At 47.6% G+C, this 18,609-nt stretch overlaps 2 protein-coding genes across 2 annotated transcripts; both read left to right on the forward strand.

Moving 5' to 3' along the window:
- Window positions 1–7,073: 7,073 nt before the first annotated feature.
- HOXD10 (homeobox D10) lies at window positions 7,074–9,496 on the forward strand. Its single transcript, XM_074910843.1, has 2 exons — window positions 7,074–7,815; window positions 9,219–9,496. The coding sequence occupies exons 1-2, from the start codon at window positions 7,074–7,076 to the stop codon at window positions 9,494–9,496; spliced, it is 1,020 nt and encodes a 339-aa protein (XP_074766944.1).
- Window positions 9,497–13,503: 4,007 nt separating this feature from the next.
- HOXD9 (homeobox D9) lies at window positions 13,504–15,022 on the forward strand. Its single transcript, XM_074910870.1, has 2 exons — window positions 13,504–14,167; window positions 14,585–15,022. Exons 1-2 carry the CDS (start codon window positions 13,504–13,506, stop codon window positions 14,824–14,826), a joined length of 906 nt encoding a protein of 301 aa, XP_074766971.1. The 3' UTR covers window positions 14,827–15,022.
- Window positions 15,023–18,609: the final 3,587 nt, after the last annotated feature.

An 18,609-nucleotide genomic window follows, 5' to 3' on the forward strand; every position in this document is an offset into this window, starting at 1 on the left:
CAGAGCCAACATGGCTGTCTGCAGACCATCACTTGTGATGGTGCTACAATTTCTATAAACAACGAAAAAGGCTTTTTAAAAAACTGGTCAGTCTCTCAATAAGCCCAGCGTTCCCAACGCCAATGAATGTTTACTTGTTAGTGAAAAGCGAGGCAGAAAGACAGAGGGCTTGGGGCGAGTCAGACAAGAGGGAGCTATAAACAATTGGCACTAGTGGAGGGGGGGGGGGGGGGGGGGCAGAGGGAAAAAAAAAACCAAAACCAAAAAAACTTTGGAGGCAGAGGGGTGGATCTCTTCTTAAATATCATTGCTGGCAGGGCGAGCGGAGCGCGGCGCTCGTCCGGGAGCGCAGCCCGGTGCCCCGGCGGCGGCGGCGGGCCCTGCGCGGGGGCAGGCATCCGGCGGAGGTCCGCTCCGCTCCTCGCCGCTTTATCTTGCGTGACCTGGCTGGGCTGTTTACAAAACCTTGAACTGTCTAGACAACACCATAAAACCCGAGGTTCTAAACAGCTTAATTGGGTTATATTATACACCTTCTGGTGGGTGAAAAAGAGATTTCCGCAATGTGCAATAAAGGCGAGGAGTGAGAAAAGAATTTGCCTTTTTTGAATAGGACGAAGCGGCTCTTGCTACGCTCGCACGCAGGGAAAGCAAAAGTGTCCAAATAAGTCAGGAAAAGCCCGAGAATTCAAAAAATCGACAAATGGAAGCGTAGGGAGGCATGACTAAAAAAAAAATTTTTTTAAACCCTTTAGCAAGAAAAACATAAGTGTATGCCTTTGAACTTCCAAAATGTCAAGGTCATCACCTTTAACCTTTCTGAATAATTAGGCGCCTTAAGGTTCCTCTGTTATTTTCAACCACCACCCACTCTCTCTCTCTCTCTCTCTCTCTCTCTCTCTCTCAATCTCCCTCCCTCCCTCTGTCTCACACACGCACAACCACACACACACTTATTACCGCATAGCTGGCCATATTAGCAAATGCATCATAACGCAAAGAAAATCCCAGCTGGGTCGAGGTGAGCCTCTCCGCGGCGTGCGGGGAGCGTGCCCCGCTCCGGTCCCCGCCAACCGGAGCACGGCAAGCTCCCCGCTTCCCTCGCCTTTCTCTTCCGCGCTTCGGGAATTCGTCCCAAATCTCCTTTTTTTTAAGCTCTTAAAAAAAAAAAAAAAAAAAAAAGCTCAATTTTTTTCTCTCAAAAAAAGCGCGTGGGCTGTAGGGAATGCTTCGTAATTTGGAGAGAAAGACGATTTTTCTATGCAGTTTTTCTGCGGGTGTGCGTTTCCCCACAAAGCCCATTAATTAGAAATACGCGAAGTCGCGGGGAATTTCTGAAAGCATTTCTCCTGACCTTATCGCAAAATTCTCGCGTCTCTCCCGAGCCTTAATCCACAGGGCGAGAACGAGTCGTTTGATTTTCTGTTCCCTGTAGTGCTTTAACACTCTGTTTTAGCGGATTAATACGCCTTTAAAATGCTCAGACACCGCAAAAGAGGGCCGCGGAAACCGAAACACCCGAGCATTAATCTTGCATAAATGCTCAGTGATAGCAGTTTTAAGTTTCTATTTGCAAAGAAAGGAAGAAACCCATGACTGAGAGCAAATTGAGCTGAGGAGAAAGACCTGGGAGAGGAGGAAATTCCCCGGCGCGTGGCGGCCGGCGGCCACAGGAGGGCGCGCCCACGCGCGGCAACGCCGCCGCCGTCCCGCTGCTCCAGCCTCCCTTCCCCTAATAATAATTCCACTGCTAATAAAATATCTAATATATAAGTAACGATAAGATTTCAGGGCCTTCCAAATGAGAAAATAAAGCATCAAAAAGATTTATTAAACAAATAACCCATAACCGTGACGTGCTAGAGAAATATGTCACTTTAAAAGATTTTTTTTTTTTTGAGGTCGTAATCTTTTATAATGCATCCGAGCTTTAAAAAAAATCCCATAATTTTAAGAAAGAAAGAAAAAAAAACCTCAACCTGGTGATATTCAGAATTCGTTCCCTAGAACGAAAATCTATTTACTTCTTTAAGGACAGCCTTAACGCGGATGGAACAAAAGTAATATAAAAACCATACGTTTCCACAGTTTATCTTCGATTCTTATTCGAGGCTTTTCTTAAATAAATCTCTAGGTACAGAAAGCATAATTTTAAAAACGTATTTTCTTTAAAGGCGAGATTAACGTTAGATCCTGAGAGTGCTTATTTTTTTAAAGAAAGACTGAGAGACTAAAGCGAAAGGAAGATATTTTTAATATCTGAACATCACCTTGCCAAGCATTGCTGAATGAAATCCCTCGCCTTAAAAGTACTATGGAGATCTATTAAAATGAAACTAGAGATTAGAAAATTAAAGTGATGTTTATGAATTTCCTGGACTCTCTCCAGTGACCGAGCATGTTCCTTTTTTCTGGTGTTCTGTTTTATTTTTTCCCTCCAGTCCCTTTTGGTCAGAATCTGAGGAAAGAAAGGGCTTCGCTGCTTTCTGCTTATTTGCAGAATTTATCGAAATCTATTTCACGTTGGCTCAGCCATATTCCGCGTTTTTTAAAGCCCCGTCTCTCGTGAAAGCATTTGTTGGCACTTTGTCTGCTGGGTTGCTGGGGTTGGGTGTTGGGTGGGTTGGTGGTTTTATTTTTTTTTTTTTTTTGTTTTGGGTTTTGGTTTTGTTTTGGTTTGGTTTGGTTTTTTTGTTGGGTTTTTTTTTTTTTTAGAAGTTCATTGTTAACACTTTCCTAGAAATAGCCTTTCCGTCGGTAATAAAATGGCATTGTACAATCTGAAATCCTTGGGATCCCTGACGCCAAAGGTAGCCCTTGCAGGCGCGTCCGGAGCCCTAAGGAAAATCCCCTGGTCTCTCGGTGGAGATACCCATTTCGGGAGGGAAACGTTTAGCGAAGTTTTTGTGCGTGTTTGTTTTTCTTGGCATAAGAGTGCTGCTTCTCTGAGAGCCCACACCAACCCCAAACCCATTAGGCTTCATACGAGGTGCTTTAACCCCTCGCAGTTACAGTCAGGCCGATCTCAGCGAATGTGGACGAATGATGGGAGCCAGGATGTGTTGTTAATTTAAAAAATTACACCGGAATATGGAAACGCCGCTTTCTTATTTTTTGAATCATCGTGTAAATGTGATGATTCTGTGCGAGTCTATAACCTCTTCCATTCTTTCCCTCCAGCCCCCATTTCTCTGTTTTATTCCTTTAGACAGAAAAGGCTGTGAGCTATTTCCAAATGTCTTTGGGCTTGTCCTTTAAGGAGAACGAAAAGGGCATTTGCTTATTTTCTGATCAAACTACAACTGCGGCAGGAATGTGCCGAAAAATAAATGTGCAGCCCAAATACCGAGGCTGAGAGCTGCATCGGCGACCAATCTACACGCTAAAATCTCGTCATTCCAGATATGCACTTCTGTGTCCACAGAAATATAGAAATACAATAGAGGAAGGGCTGAGGCTTTGGACGAAGCTGGGAGTACAGTCAGTGCTACTGTGCGATCCTCACACTCAGAAATAACACCTCTGTAGAAACGGCAAGCGTGCTATTTTGTTTATTTTATAAGCTTTCATATTTAGGAAAAGACATAATGTCATCAGTATGGTTCCCCCCCCCCTCCTCCCCCCCGCCCTCACTCTCGGTTAAAAAAATCCAGGGAATCTGAGCCCTCAGCCCAGACGCCGACTCTTTCTATGAAAATATGGCACATAGAAATCTGGGCAATGTGACAGTTACATTATTAAAAGAAGAAAGGACACAGTATCTTAGCCAATTTTTTCCCCCCTTAAATAAAAACTATTCTTCAATCTCCCTGCAATATAACAGCGTGACATAAAATATACAATCCGCGCGTTTAAAGATGCCCTAAATAAAATGCTGAAATCGAGTAAATGAAAGGAATTTTACTAAAAGCTTCCTGGGTTCCAGCCTGTTTTAGAAATAAGATATTCTCGCAATACCTTTGTTACTGAAGGCATCTGTAAAATATCTAGCCTCTTTCGTACCTCTCTCCCATCCCCCTCCCATAATGAGACACAAACACAGCAAATTGCAACTGTGAGAATCCTCAGCACAGCCGAGCGAAAAAATAATCATATCACCAGTAATAAGGTTTAGGGAGATAAGGCAGTGAAAATTAAGCCCTGCTGCCACGTCTGGTAACCTCAAGTTTTTAGCCCTGACATTTGCTAGAGGAGAAAACTGTAATGTCCACCTATACTTTATTACAAACAGTAATTTACATCTGCATGGACCCATTTGTTGGTTGTTTTTTTTTTTTTCCTTCCTCGTTCGGAAAAATATGGGGCTCTGAGAGCAAAACCTTTATATTAATGTAGATTGTATATCTCATTTATTGCACAATATTGATTTATTTATTAATGTTAATTACTTGATTCCATTTTAATATGATTTAAAACAAGAGTGACATTAAATGCCCAGAGCCTAAGTCCCCAGTTCCCCAGTGGCTCTCGCATGTTTATTCAACTTCTATTTACATCAAACTTAAACTTTCCTACTGTTCATTTTCAATAAAAAATTGCTGCCCGTCTTTAAAAACCCTCATGATTTATCGTGAGCGAAGGGTCAAAACGGAGCCGTTTGCCAGTCCGGAGTAGGATATTTAAATCATTATCATCACAACCATCATCTGAGTATCCGTGTAGTGACATGCAAGAAATTCATATTTTCCATTAAAAAAATCAAAGAGCCCTCATGTCTCATCAGGAGCCAAGAAGTCAGCTCCTCTAGCACCAGTCAGGCTGGCGTGGAAAGCAGCTCAGCATTTGCTTATTGTTTTAACTTTACTGTGGGGCGAAACCCGCTGCAAACCTCTGGGCTAATACTTCAGCTGGGATATTTCTGGGACCCCCTTTTCTTTAAGTGTAAATAAAGGTTATGAAAGAGCCATTTGATGGGCATAAAATTCCTGATTAGATTTAACAGTCGAGTCTTAAACTGCGTCAAGGAAAATAGTATTTTGTTTCTTTAAACTCGGTGGGTTGTCCGGGCTGTTGTTGAAGAAGAGGAAATTGCTAGAAAGCGCGGGGGGGACGGCGGCGCTCGGAGGGAGCGTCGTGGGCTCCGCTGCAGCTTCTCCCCGGCGCAGGCAAATCTTAGCAATGGCTCTGATAATGATCTTAAAGAGAGCTCTCGCCGAAGCGCCCCTTTCTCTGCTCAACCCTCGGTGGCGGTGAAGCGTGCCCGGAGAGGGCAGGGGGCTGCGCCAGGCGCAGGGGATGCTGCGGACAGATCTTGAAAGCAGCGAATATCACGAAGGTAATATTTAAACTCTCCGGCAACCCAGAAGCTGGAGGCTGCAGCTATAAAAGACACTGGCTCTTAACCTGACAATGATGTTGTATTTGAACAGCTGCGATAAGGTTTTAAAAGGTCTGTCTCATTGCCACAGCGAAATTTCAAATAGGGTTATTGTTTCCAGCAGTGGAAAGGGTACGCTAAAGTGCAAAACAGCCAAATGCCAGGAAACAAGGGAAAATTCAAACCCACGCTAGTGGAAAACGCATGTTTTCAGCCGTGCGAAAGACGCATTTAAATTTTTAAAAATCCTTTCACGTGCTGCCTGCTCTTGGGGGTCTGAAAGGGTGTTTTGATGGTAGAAAGGCCCAAAATAAACAGGCGGATGAATCTGAAAGAAAAATTATCAACAAGTTCACTTTGTCTGGGTGAGAGTTCTTGACAGCATTAGTCCCAGATAAGAAATACTCCAGTTTGTGAACAGTTGGGGGGAAAAAAAAAAAAAAAAAGAAAAAAAGAAAAAAAAAGAAAAAAAGAAAGGAAAGGAAAAGAAGAACTGTAATAAACAGTTTGTACCATCACTATTTAAAATGTAATAGCCGCGGGTGTAAATATGGGTACGAAGTGGGGGGAAAAACAGTAAGACACGTTTAAAATATTGGGAGGGAAAAATCTGATTTGCCACGTAGAAAGTTACTGTTACATTCGGTATTTTTTTTAATAATACAGATACATTTATCATTCTTCCTCAAAGAAGAAAAAAAAAAAAAAAAAGGAAGAAAAAGAAATAAAAAGTTGCTCGAAGAGTTGCGGTGAGGATATGAGTTTCTGTATGTTTTTTAATGAGCAATACTACAGGAGGAGAAATTATCTTTATGACGGTTTCCAGGGCAAGTGAAAAACCCCCTTTTTTTTCCCAGGCGGTCGGGAGAGAACATTGTAAAATAATTTTGGAATGTAGTCTCCCTATAAAACTCGAGTTATGACAAAAGTCTAGCTTTTAATATTTGACGATTTGTGTTAAAACAAAAATTGACCTTCTCGGTTAGCAGCGAGGAAAAAAATCAATAGTATAATTTTCAATAATTCATAACGCGAACGCCATTATGCTAAATCTTAACTATTAATCTTATCCTTTACAAAGTCTCGATTGATTTGTTAATAAAATATCTTCCCGTGCGCGGCAACAGAGGGTATAACTCTTGAAAAAGCTTCAGAAGCAAGAAAATTACCAAGTAGCCCAAGAATGTAGATGAGGCTTTTATTGATCGCCCCTGATTCTCCTTAATACGCATTAATAAATCCCGCAACCTTTTGTCCCCGCACTTGTCAGGAGCGGGGCTTTTACAGGAGCCATCGCGGGCAGGCGCGGGTTTTCCGCGCGCCGTGCGGCGCGGCGCGGCGCGGCGCGGGGGGTTCCGCGCCGGCGGAGGCTCGGCGGGGGCGGGGGGGCGGGGGGGGCGGTGCGGCGCGGGGCGCGGGTCCCGGTCCGGCTGCCGCAGCGCGGGCGCGGGCGCGGGCTCGGGCGCGGGCGCGGGCGCGGCGGGGCGGCGGGGCGGGCCGGTCGGCGCGGCGCGGCGCGGCGCGGTGCGGTGCCGGCGCGGCGGCCTAGGGGTCGCTGTTGACCGCGGCGGGGCGCGGCGGGGCGGCGCGGCGGGGCGCGTCAGCGGCGGGGCGGCGGGGCGCGGGGCGGCGGGCGCTGCCATTGGCCCGCCTGTCATGTGGTCGCGCGGAGGCATCCGCAATTACACGGGAATGTTTTCCTAGAGATGTCAGCCTACAAAGGACACAATCTCTCTTCCTCAAATTCCGCCCCAAAATGTCCTTTCCCAACAGCTCTCCTGCCGCTAATACTTTTTTAGTAGATTCTCTCATCAGTGCGTGCAGGAGTGACAGTTTCTACTCCAACAGCGCCAGCATGTATATGCCACCTAGCACAGACATTGGGACGTATGGGATGCAAACCTGTGGACTCCTTCCGTCTCTGGCTAAAAGAGAAGTTAATCACCAAAATATGGGTATGAATGTACATCCTTATATACCTCAAGTAGACACTTGGACAGACCCGAACAGATCTTGTCGAATAGAGCAACCTGTTACACAGCAGGTCCCCACTTGTTCCTTCACTACAAATATTAAAGAAGAAAGCAATTGCTGCATGTATTCCGATAAGAGATCCAAACTCATTTCTGCAGACGTCCCTTCCTACCAGAGGCTGGTGTCTGAATCATGCCCCATTGAGAACCCCGAGGTTCCCGTCCCAGGATATTTTAGACTGAGCCAGACCTACGCCACTGGGAAAACCCAAGAGTACAATAATAGCCCTGAAACGAGTTCAACTGTAATGTTACAGTTAAACCCTCGCGGCAGCTCCAAACCGCAGATATCTGCTCAACTTCAGCTGGAAAAGAAAATGAATGAAAACCCGACCAACCAAGACAGCACCGCTAAAGTCTCTCAAGTGGAAAGTCCCGAGCCCAAGTCCACGTTGCAAGACGAGCGGAGCTGCCTGCCCGAAGGCTCCGTGTCCAGCCCAGAAGTCCAGGAGAAGGAGAGTAAAGGTCTGTATTACCGAGTTTAAGCCGTGCCGTGGTGTAACTCCAACACGCCAGCACCATAAAGCACGCTCGAATATACTAACGAGCATCACAGCCATCACATTTAATGCTAAGGAGTATCGGGCTGCAGGTGCTGTTGTCTCTGAAGATTTGGGCAGGCAAAAATGCCACACAAAAGGGTCCAAAGATTTTCCGTAGAGATCTGCCTCTCTCGTGCATGCAGACTGCCTCTGTGATGCGGGGAATATAGCCGTGTGTTCCTTAGTGCGCTGCAGCAGCCAAAAGCAGCCCCATACCTCTAAAAAAGCAGGTCTGGAGGTTGTAAAATACGACCAGCTCAACTTTTCTCTCGTAATATTTCGCTGATTTTTTTTTTTTTTTTTTTTCCACTGAGCCTTACTGCGGTTTGATTGCATTTAAAGTTAATTACGATCCTATTAAAATAGGTGAGGAATAGGTGTTACCAGGCTGGGTAAAGTTGGAAACAAATGCACAATGAAAGCAGCAGCCCGCTATCTGCCTGGTCCAAAGGTGAAATATTTCAATGTGGTGCTTTAGATAACCTTGGGTTGGTCTCCAAAAGTGCAACAGTATTTTGAAATGCGTTTGAAAGCTAAAGGTGGTAGTAATCTGATTTTATTTTCCCTTCAAAAGTGCACTAAAGCCTTCCTTTCGAACGGCGTGTGTCGAAGAATCCTAAAACGGAAAATTTTCTTCTATCAAAATGTACTTTGCAACCTCTAGGTCGATTTTTTACCCTACGTGTGCATGGAGATTCTCTTTATCTCAGTTGTGTTTAACAGCCCAGGTCTAGGTTGATGTGGGGCAAATTTCTTTCTGTTGGGGGAAAAAAAATCTGAAAGAAAAATGGAAAGAAAAAAAAAAAAATCCGAGACAGAGAGTGTTAATTTCTTGTATATCTTTTGGGCTGGGAAAACGTCTAGGTCTGCTCCTAGGTGTGCTTGTGTAATTCAGCTGATGGCTGGGGGGATGCTGCTTCAAAATACAGGGCGAGGATATTTGGTAATTGGGATATTTTCGTAGCAAGTGTCGTGGGAGCCCGAGGCGGCCACGGCGAGGGTAGACCCGTTAAAATGTGTCCATGGGGCTGACGGCAGGTCAAATATTGTTGAAATGCTGAACGCCAGCTGAAAACTTGGGACCCCGTTTCTGGAAGGGGCAGGGGCGCAGGGCGGCCACCAGGCAGGGTGCCGTGGGGTGGGGACGGGCGAGCCCAGCCTGGCAGCAGGTCCCCTCGCTGTGCCCACACCTCACCCGGGCTGTGTTTAATGCCCACATCCACCATATCTGCCAAACACTGCAGAGGAGGGGTCATGGCCAAGGGTACACTCTAACAGCCTGAGGTATTTTTGATTTTTTTTTTTCTTCTTCTTTGATTTTGATAGAGGAAATCAAGTCTGATACTCCAACAAGCAATTGGCTAACTGCAAAGAGTGGCAGAAAGAAGAGGTGTCCTTATACTAAACACCAAACACTGGAATTAGAGAAAGAGTTCTTATTCAATATGTATCTCACTCGAGAGCGCCGTCTAGAGATCAGTAAGAGCGTAAACCTCACTGACAGGCAGGTCAAGATTTGGTTTCAAAACCGCAGAATGAAGCTCAAGAAGATGAGCAGGGAGAACCGAATCCGGGAACTGACCGCTAATCTGACCTTCTCTTAAACCCTAACCCCGGGGGGGGCACCAGTGAGGAATGGGCACAGCACCGCCACTTGCTAAAGGCAGGAGAGACTCTGGCAAAACCCGGCATTTTCCAGTTTTGTTTTGTTTTGGTTTGTTTTTTTCTGATAGAATGTGACTCTTCGTCCTTCTTTTAGCGCTGCAAGTGAATATGTATTACTATGATGAGTATATATAAAACCTAGCACGTGTAATTTATTTTTGTTCTCATCGTAATGCAGGGTAACTATTATTGAATATTATCATTTGGTCTTAACTTATTGGAACTGTCGAACATCCAAGCAATGTGACTTTTTCATGTTTTTACTAACAAAATGGTATTTATGTGGGGCTGTTACACGGGCCATAACGTTTTGAGTACATTCAATACTTTAAGAAAAAGGGGGGGGCGGGAACTTTGGGGGTGGGGGGAAAGAGAAGCACATTATAATGTAACTATCCTCGCAAATGAACTTAGAGATTGTCCTTCGTAAAATGGAATATTTCCTTCTTCTCCATTGTAGACATTTCCTTGTGGTGCATATGTGGAATAGTAGTCGTTCAGCAGCAATATGTCCTTCTTGTGCATGTTCTGTTCGCATGTATAATGCAATAAACTCTGTAAACTACTGCGGTTCCTTTGGTTTTCTACAAATGTTTAAAGCACGGATGCAGGACGGCCTCCTGATCCTTCTCTATCAGCAGCTCTTTGGACCGATGTACCTTCTTTGCCATTTTCTGGTCTTTGTGTGTGTCTGCCTGGTTTTCTTTCTTTCTTTCTTTCTTTCCCCCCCTTTTCTCTTTCTCCCCCACCCCCCCTTCCTTTTTTTAGGGGTGGGGTGGAGACTGGGGCGGGAAATGATGTAAACCTAATTCATTTATAATTGTGCCTGTAAACAAATGATTAATTGATAAAATGTTGTGTGATGTTCGCAGTCTGACAAAGTGAATGGGGGGGGGGGGGGGGAGGAAAAGTGAGAGAGAGAGAAAGGGAAAAAAAAGAAAAACATAGTAAAATATTATGACCTAAACTGGACATCCTCATCCAATCAACTCATAAATGGTAAGTGATAAAAAAATCTTTCTACTACAAGCTGTCAGCAATATGTATGTCATTTTATTTGACGTTCGTGTGTTGATCTAAAAAATCACTGCGTGCTTATAATGTGTAGACTTTGGTTTCGTGTCTTTACTCGCTTAAAAAAAAAAAAAAAAAAACACAAAAAAACAAAACAAAACAAAAAAACCAAACCATCATACCAAATGCAAAGCTGGGTATAAGTAAATGTTAAGGAGTTCGGCGCTTGGTCAGCTCAAGAGCTTTCAGAAGATGGTGGATGGGAAAATATTCCCTCAAACATCTGGCAAGGTTGTCTTTTTTGAGCAGAAACGCTCCCAAGTGTGTTTACAGAAGTACACCAGCCTCTTCGGACCTACTTTTGTCACCCTGCACCGTTTCTGTTTGCTCAGAGATGGTTTTATTTCGCGCAATTCCATTTCAGTAGCACACATCCAGATAATGAAGTTCACGACTCTTAACCCTTTCTGTACATAGCTGAAAAATGCTATTATCAGGGCTCTGCGCTGGAAGCTGAGGAAGGGCGTGTGTGTGAGAGAGCGCGGGTGAGCGCCTGTGTGAGCAGAAATACTAAGCAGAACTGCAAATGGCTTGCAAATGAACATGACTCCAAATTGAAGTGCAAATACTTGGGCATACTTTCACCTTCAAACAGTACTGGAAAAATAGCCTGGCTACTGTTTGCGCTGGGAAACCAGCTTGCTCACAATCAACGCCCATTCCTCCCCTAAGCAGTTGCTAAATCAAGAAATTAAAGGCAAGATGGTGCCAATGTTGTCTGACTTGGTGACACTGATACTGCTCATGTTGCAGCTGGTGGCGTTGCATTTTGCTCTCTTGTCGCTGGTATTTAAGCCAATGCTTTCTCATGTGCACTTTTACTCGTAGGGTAGAGGTCTGTTTTCCACAAACCAATGCATCGTCATTTTGAAGCTGCGGGAGCCGCAAGCACGTAGGTATTTTGTGCTTGCTCTCGTTTCGAAAACAAACAACAAAACGGCGCTCAAAAACCCCCTCTGTATATATTGCGTACATTTAAACCGTCTTTTCTTTTCCTTTAAAGATACTCGCTACATCACTAAAGAAGTTTCAGCAGTGGGAAGTAATTAGCTGGATCCATACTAAGTGTTTAACGTGTATAAAAAAGGAGGGTCACTCTAATGTGCCTGCTTTATCAATGTATATCTGTGTGAAGCGAGGGGTAATTCTTCGTCATCCCACAAACGCCGATTCTAGAGAAAAATATGAGACAGGTATGAAGACGCAAAGGAAAATGTCAAAGTGAGATGACAAAAAAAAAGGGGTTTTTTTAAAAAAAAAGAGAGAAAGAAAAAAAGAGAGAGAAGAGAAAAGGAAGAAAACAACCTAAGAGTAATAAATCATTAAATAAACAGGAATTTCAGTCCCTTCCTCATAAGGGCCCGGGAGTAGGAAGTGTTTTCGCGGCGCTGCTGCCGGTGCCCTCGGCGGGCCGTGCTGCGGGCTCTCCGCTAACCCTGTGCGTTTCCTCCAGATCCCGACACAGACACCGTCCCCGGCCCGGGAGAGCAGGCGCGGGCAGAAGACCGTGGGTAATCGAGTTTTCAATACTAACCGGGCACCGTTTCGCTCGGGGAAGGATAACCGGGCCGACCGGGAGGGGAGGGGAGGGGAGGGAGGGGAGGAAGGAAAAGGAAGCAAAGCGGGCAAAAATTTCACGTAGGCATTGAACGTGGCCAGCTCGGCCCGGCCGGGCTCGCCCTGAACTAGGGGCGGCGGAGGCAGCTCTGGCGGCGAGCGGGGGGCAGCGGCAGCCCCGCGACCCTCGGCGGACGGGGCTCTGCCCGCCGCCTGCCTCCGCTCCTCTGGGCAGCGTTTGCCCGCGTCCCCTCCCGGGCCGCGCTGGGCACTGTAAGGGGGGGCTGTGTCCGAGCTGCGTAGCCCCAAAATTTCGCAGATACAGGAGCATGTGTTCAGCCACACGTCAGTTGTGCTCGGAGACACAGGCTTTGCTGTTTCCATCCGTCCATTTTATTAGGGACACATTAATCTATAATCAAATACACCTCATAAAATTTTTATTGAGAGGCATAAAATCATTACAGAGGTCTTCCACCTGTTTTAGAACAACACAATGGGCATCTCTTTTAAAAAGTGTATCCTTTCCATGGAAACTTTCTGTCCGGGGGTGGGGGGAGCGGATAATAATACCCGCACATGCTCTGAAATATGGAAGTACCGCAATGTGCTTTTACTGTAACATTTTCCTGTTTTATGAGAAGTCGTTACAGTCCCAGCTTGCGATGGTTTGTTTTTACAGGCAAGAATCCCCCTTTCCCAGCGGGTTTCCTCAGCAGCTTGGAGTGTGATTAGCAAGCCAAGGCTGTTGGATTTATTTAAACACCCTGCCTCTCATTGATTAAGAAATGAATGGCAGAAATCACCCAAAGGAGGTGAAGAAATAGTCCGCGCCCGCCGCGGCCGTGGGCTGCCAGCGCGGCCACGCCCGCCGCGCCCCGGGCAGGCAGGGCAGGCGGGCAGGCGGGCAGGGCAGGCGGGCAGGCAGGCAGGCGGGCAGGCGGGCAGGCAGGCAGGGCAGGCGGGCAGGCAGGCAGGCGGGCAGGCGGGCAGGCGGGCAGGGCAGGGCAGGGCGGGCGGGCAAGCGGGCAGGCAGGGCAGGCAGGGCAGGCAGGCGGGCGGCCCCGGCGCGGTCCGGGCGCGCAGTTGGCGCGGCGCGCTGTGCGGGGCCGTTGTTGATGATGATTTTTTTTTTAATCACAGCAGCCCCAGTTTAGCGGATTGATTTACTCGCAGTATTGGTAAATATGATCACGTGGGCTCCGCAACCAATGGTTGAGGGTTGCAGTCTGCAAAATACTACGATTGTTCTCCGGGAGGGTATCATATACAGTTAACAGTGTAACCTTTTATATGACTAAGAGGGGAGCCTAAAATGTCGTCTAGTGGCACCATAAGTAACTATTATGTCGATTCTCTCATAGGCCATGAAAGCGAAGAAGTTTACGGGAGTAGATTCGTCCAGGGAGGTCACAGTGCGACCTCCAGGCCATCAGGTGTTGCAGAGAGTTCAGATTTTTCCTCCTGTAGCTTTGCACCAAAATCCACCGTGTTCTCCACCTCCTGGTCCACGGTTCACCCTCAGCCGTCTGCGGCAATGACCGGGATCTACCACCCCTACATGCACCAGCCCCACTTAGGGGCAGCCGACGCCGGCCGCTACGTGCGCTCCTGGATTGAGCCCTTCCCGGGCTTCCCGGGCGGCGGCGGCGGCGGCGGCGGCGGCAGCGGCGGCGGCAGCGGCGGCTCCGCGTCCAACTCCGGCTCCTCCAACGGGCGCCACTACGGGATAAAGCCGGAGACGGGAGCAGCCGCCTCCTCGTCTTCCTCCTCCTCCTCCTCCTCCTCCAAAAGGACTGAGTGCTCCTCGTCCCGGGAGTCCCAGGGGATCGGTGTGCCCGAGTACACGTGCAGCTCCTTCCTCCAGGAGCCCCGAGAGAAGGCGGCTGCCGGCAGCTCCAAGGACCCCGCCGCTTGCAGCCACAACCCCAGCCCGAGCAGCGATCTGAAGGAGGAGAAACAGCAGCAACTTGACCCAAGTAAGTAAAAAAAAAAAAAAAAAAAAAAGGGGGGGGGGAGAGAGAGAGGGAGAGAGGCAGAGAGGGGTAGAGAGAGGGAGAGAGAAAGAAAGAAGAAAGAAAGAAAGAAAGAAAGAAATTGCCCCTTTGATTTATTGCCGAAACCTGTAAGGCTCGAATGTGCAAAACTGATAGTTTTACTAACCTATAAAAACGTCTAGACGCCTACCCCAGCGCAAGCAGCAACAAGCACCCATAAAAGACTCCACATAACCACCTACCATCAAGACATCATTTGTACAGTAAACAGACTGGGGCATTAAGGCTTTTATGATAATTCCTCCAAAGTTGTGAAAACAGTCCATCCTTCGTTAAATTAATTTAACGACCTTTCTCTCCCCCCCGCCCCCCGTTCCCTATATACCTCCCTTCTTCCAGATAACCCTGCAGCAAACTGGATCCACGCTCGTTCAACGAGGAAAAAGCGTTGTCCCTACACAAAGTATCAAACTCTGGAACTGGAAAAGGAATTTCTCTTTAACATGTACCTCACTCGAGACCGCCGTTACGAAGTAGCTAGGATTTTAAATCTCACTGAGAGACAGGTCAAAATCTGGTTTCAGAACAGAAGAATGAAAATGAAAAAGATGAACAAGGAGAAAGGCAATAAAGGAGACTAACGCTGGGGTAGAAAAACAGTTGGGGGATATTGCTTTAGTTTTGAGTTTGGGGCTTTTGGGTTTTGTTTTGGGTTTGGATTTTTGGTTGTTTTTTGGGGGGAGGTGTTGGTTTGTTTTGGTTTTGGTTTTTTTTTTTTTTTCGGTTGGTCTGGTTTTATTCTTCCCCTGCCCCCTTAGTCCCCCATACATTTCTCCTCCTCCTCCTGCGCCCCCCCACCCCAGGAACTTTAAATCAATCTGGTCTGTCTTTTTTTTTTTTTTTTTTTTTTTTTTTTTTTTAAGATAGAAGTGAAATGTGGTCTATGTCAGGTATTTTGGGAAATTTTGTCTTGCTCGCCAACGTGTTTTGCAGAGTCGCTTCATTTCCCCCCTCCTCCTTCCCAGACCGTTTGGTTGATGATATTGTGAGTGCACATTAGCTTTTGGGAACTCCATCTGATGTTAAATGTTTGACATGTTTCTTCAAAGTGATGTAGTCTAGATAGTTACTTTGCCAAAATGAAGGTAAGGAAATTAATTATAATTACGATAATAAAATATACATTAAATTACAGTTGCTTAAATCAATGGGGGTGCTGTGTTGTACACGATTTACTGAGAGGAAACCTTACCCAAACCCTCTGCTTTCTAGGTCTGAATTTCGCTCCCTCGCAATAGATGCCACAGCGAGGCCACGAGCTATTCCCCCCCTTTAGTGCACTATTAGGAGGTTGTCTCATCCTTGAAGCCGTTCGCAATAGGCCTAACGTCTCCCGGTCCCCCGGCTAGCTGGCGTCCCTGCCCCCGGTGACTGTTGTATTAATTCACCACCCCGTGTCTCGAACTACGGACCTGTTGTAATTGTTGTCAGTTATTTCACAATAAAGTCTGCCGTGACCGAACGACAGCGCTGCGGTGAGAGGAGAAATCTGTGCACGTCTCGCGATGCCCTCCGCGCCGCCGACCCCACCGCGCAGCCCCCGCGCAACCCCCGCGGAGCCCGCCGCGGGCCGAGCTCTGCTGGGCCAGGGCCGCGGGAAAACCCGGCCGCGCTGCCGGGGCAGCAGCACCTCTGGCAGCCACAAAGGCCGGAGGAAAATCAGTTCCCCCCGCCCCGCCAAAACCCAGGCATTTGCTCTTGGAGGTCAGTGGCGGAGGGCCGGCCGCGGCCGACTACGCGCCGCGTAGGTGCGCTGCTGCCCTGCCGCTCCGGGTGCCGAAGGTACTTTCGTCTTTGCAACATCAGCGATCTCTTGGGATAATTTAGGAAATATTTCCCCACCGGCCCTCCAGAGCCAATGCAGCAAAATGATGCCTATTCTCTCAAGCCTCTTTCTTTTTTTTTTTTTCTTCCCCCCCCCCCCCCCTCCCTTTGTGGGGGGGTGGTGGTGGTGCCGTTTCTAACCTCTGCGCTCTGTAATCTGAAGGTTGGGAAGCTCTGGGGGGACACGGCTGCTTTCAAACCTTCAGCTTTGTTGGCTCATTTAGCAACGCGTCTCATGCCTTCTGCATTTATAAACACACATGACTTTATCAAGATAATTGAGATGAAGTTCATTGTAAAAAATGCTTTGTTTAAAGAGCAACCATTAAAATGAAGGACCCGTAAATATTTACGAGCAGTTCGGTTAATTCAAGATTAAGAGGAGAGCTGAGAGACCTGGTGTTTAATGCTTTTTACCTCTGTAAAAAAAAAAAAAAAAAAAAAAAAGAAGGCAAAAAAGGCATGCAGTGCCAGGAAAAGGTGTTGCATTGCTTCCCATCCATTGTCGAGAAGATACCTATAATTCTTTTAAAACAGGAAGAACCGTGGTATAATAAAACCATTGAGATGGCTAGACGTCTGGACCTAATGAGTTTACGATATGCTATGGCGCTTTTCTTTGAAACCACCTTATTTTGATGTTTGTGTTTGTTAGAGGGGGGAAAAAGGCCAAAAAATGCAGACAAACTAGGTCTTAAAATCTTGGACTATAAATTTCAATATGTCAGCGTTGGGCCAAGGCAACAGACTCAAAAAAGACCCGAAGGTCACGAAACTGGGAGATTTTACAAAGTCCACTGATTTGTTGAAATGTATTTTATTGGATATTGTATTGCGACGAATCCTACGACGTTAGCCTCCATATTTTCGAAAATAACCATGGAGGTGGGTGATCTATACCTAACAACACGTAAATAATATTATTGCCACACACTCTATTACGTTAATTCCAGCAGAGGCTCCGGTAAGAATTTGTCACCCGGCCCACACCATCTCTTTTAAATATTTTATTTACGGCAGATTCACAGATTTTACCTTGTATATTATCTCTCTCTCCCCCCCCCCTTCCTTTGTTTACCTATTTCTAATATTGTGCACGTTTATTTCAAAATGGCAGAAAGAAAACCAAACATCTCGAACGACGAAACGCAGTTCTTCCATGCAAATTACTTCTAGTGTCAAACTGCACAATAATTTAATTCCTACCCGTTGGTTGTGTTAATATATGTTTGTACATATGCACTGTCGCGTGCACACGCACACGCGTTATACCGAATAATTCACAGGCATGTGTGATGAAGGGGGGAGGTGAACAAAGATTCATCTTTACTTTCGTTTACATAAATCAGTCCATAAATACATAAATGCACGGGCAAACAAAATAGCATGTTCAAGACAAAAACGTATAACTCTGAGACTACCACACATGGAGAATTCGTGGTGTAATATGTGGGGAAACATGATCGAAAACGCGATAGCAGCGCTCTTCAAAGCTCAGGCGTCTTTCCTGGCTGCCATGTGTAAACGAGGCGCATTCTTTGTATGTAGTTAATTATAGCACTGGTAAAAAAAAAATGAAAGAGGGTCACCGAAATGTGCTAAGAAAATGGCACTGTAAACTCCGACAGACAAAAAAAAAAAAAAAAAAAAAAAAAGGGGGGGGTGTGGAATAAAAAGGAAGAAAACCAACGCAAACCCAGAAAGCAAAGGAAGAACCGCTCCTCACCGAGCGTCCCGCCGGAGCCGTGCGGAGCCGCGCCGGCGTCCCGCAGCGCCCGTTTGGGTTTCTGGCGGAACCACCGGCCGGCGAGGGGACCGGGAGAGCGGCGGGCAGCGCGGGCAGCGCGGGCAGCGCGGGGCGGGTGGGCGCTGCCTGCCGACGCCGCTCGGCGCCGCCAGAGGGCGCCCGCGCTCCACCCTAGCGCCAACGCCGCGCCCCGCGCAGCGCTCCGCGCCTCGCTTTCCGCGTCTCCGGCCGCGGGGAACCGCGGTTTCGCCGCCGGCACCGCAGCCCCACGCGGGTGACGGGGCTGTCCCGTGGGACTGGTGCCCCGACGGGGGGAGGATGAGGAGGGGCGGAGGGCACTGTTGCGGATGAGGAAGGCCCCTCCGCGCCCCTCCGCAGGGTGAGGCGGTATTTCTCTGCCGCCGCTCCCCCCCATCCCGCCCCGCCCGGCCTGGCCTCCTGCCTTCCCGCTGCTGTCTTGCGATGGGCTTCTGCTGCCGTCTGTCCTTGTAGCACCAAAAACCCGTGTGCCCCCTCCCTCCAGGATTCTGCCCGCCCCCCGCCTGTCGGCGGACTGCGCAGGGGTCCCTGAGCCTCCGCCGCCCTCCCAGAGGCTTGTGCCCCGGGCCGCGGGGCCCTGCCCGGGCGGGGGTGTCACTGCGGGCCCAGGGCCCGTCCGGGTGCCGATGTGCGGGGCGGCCGGGCTGGTCACCTGGACAAAGCGAGTTAATTGTCATGTAGCGGGGGGCGGGGGGGGGAGCGGCTTGTGATGGGGAAGGAGCCTGCGATGCCTTTTATGTAACCACAAGTATTT

This window comes from Athene noctua, chromosome 7 (genome assembly GCF_965140245.1).
Source record: "Athene noctua chromosome 7, bAthNoc1.hap1.1, whole genome shotgun sequence".
In the NCBI taxonomy this organism is placed as follows: domain Eukaryota; kingdom Metazoa; phylum Chordata; class Aves; order Strigiformes; family Strigidae; genus Athene; species Athene noctua.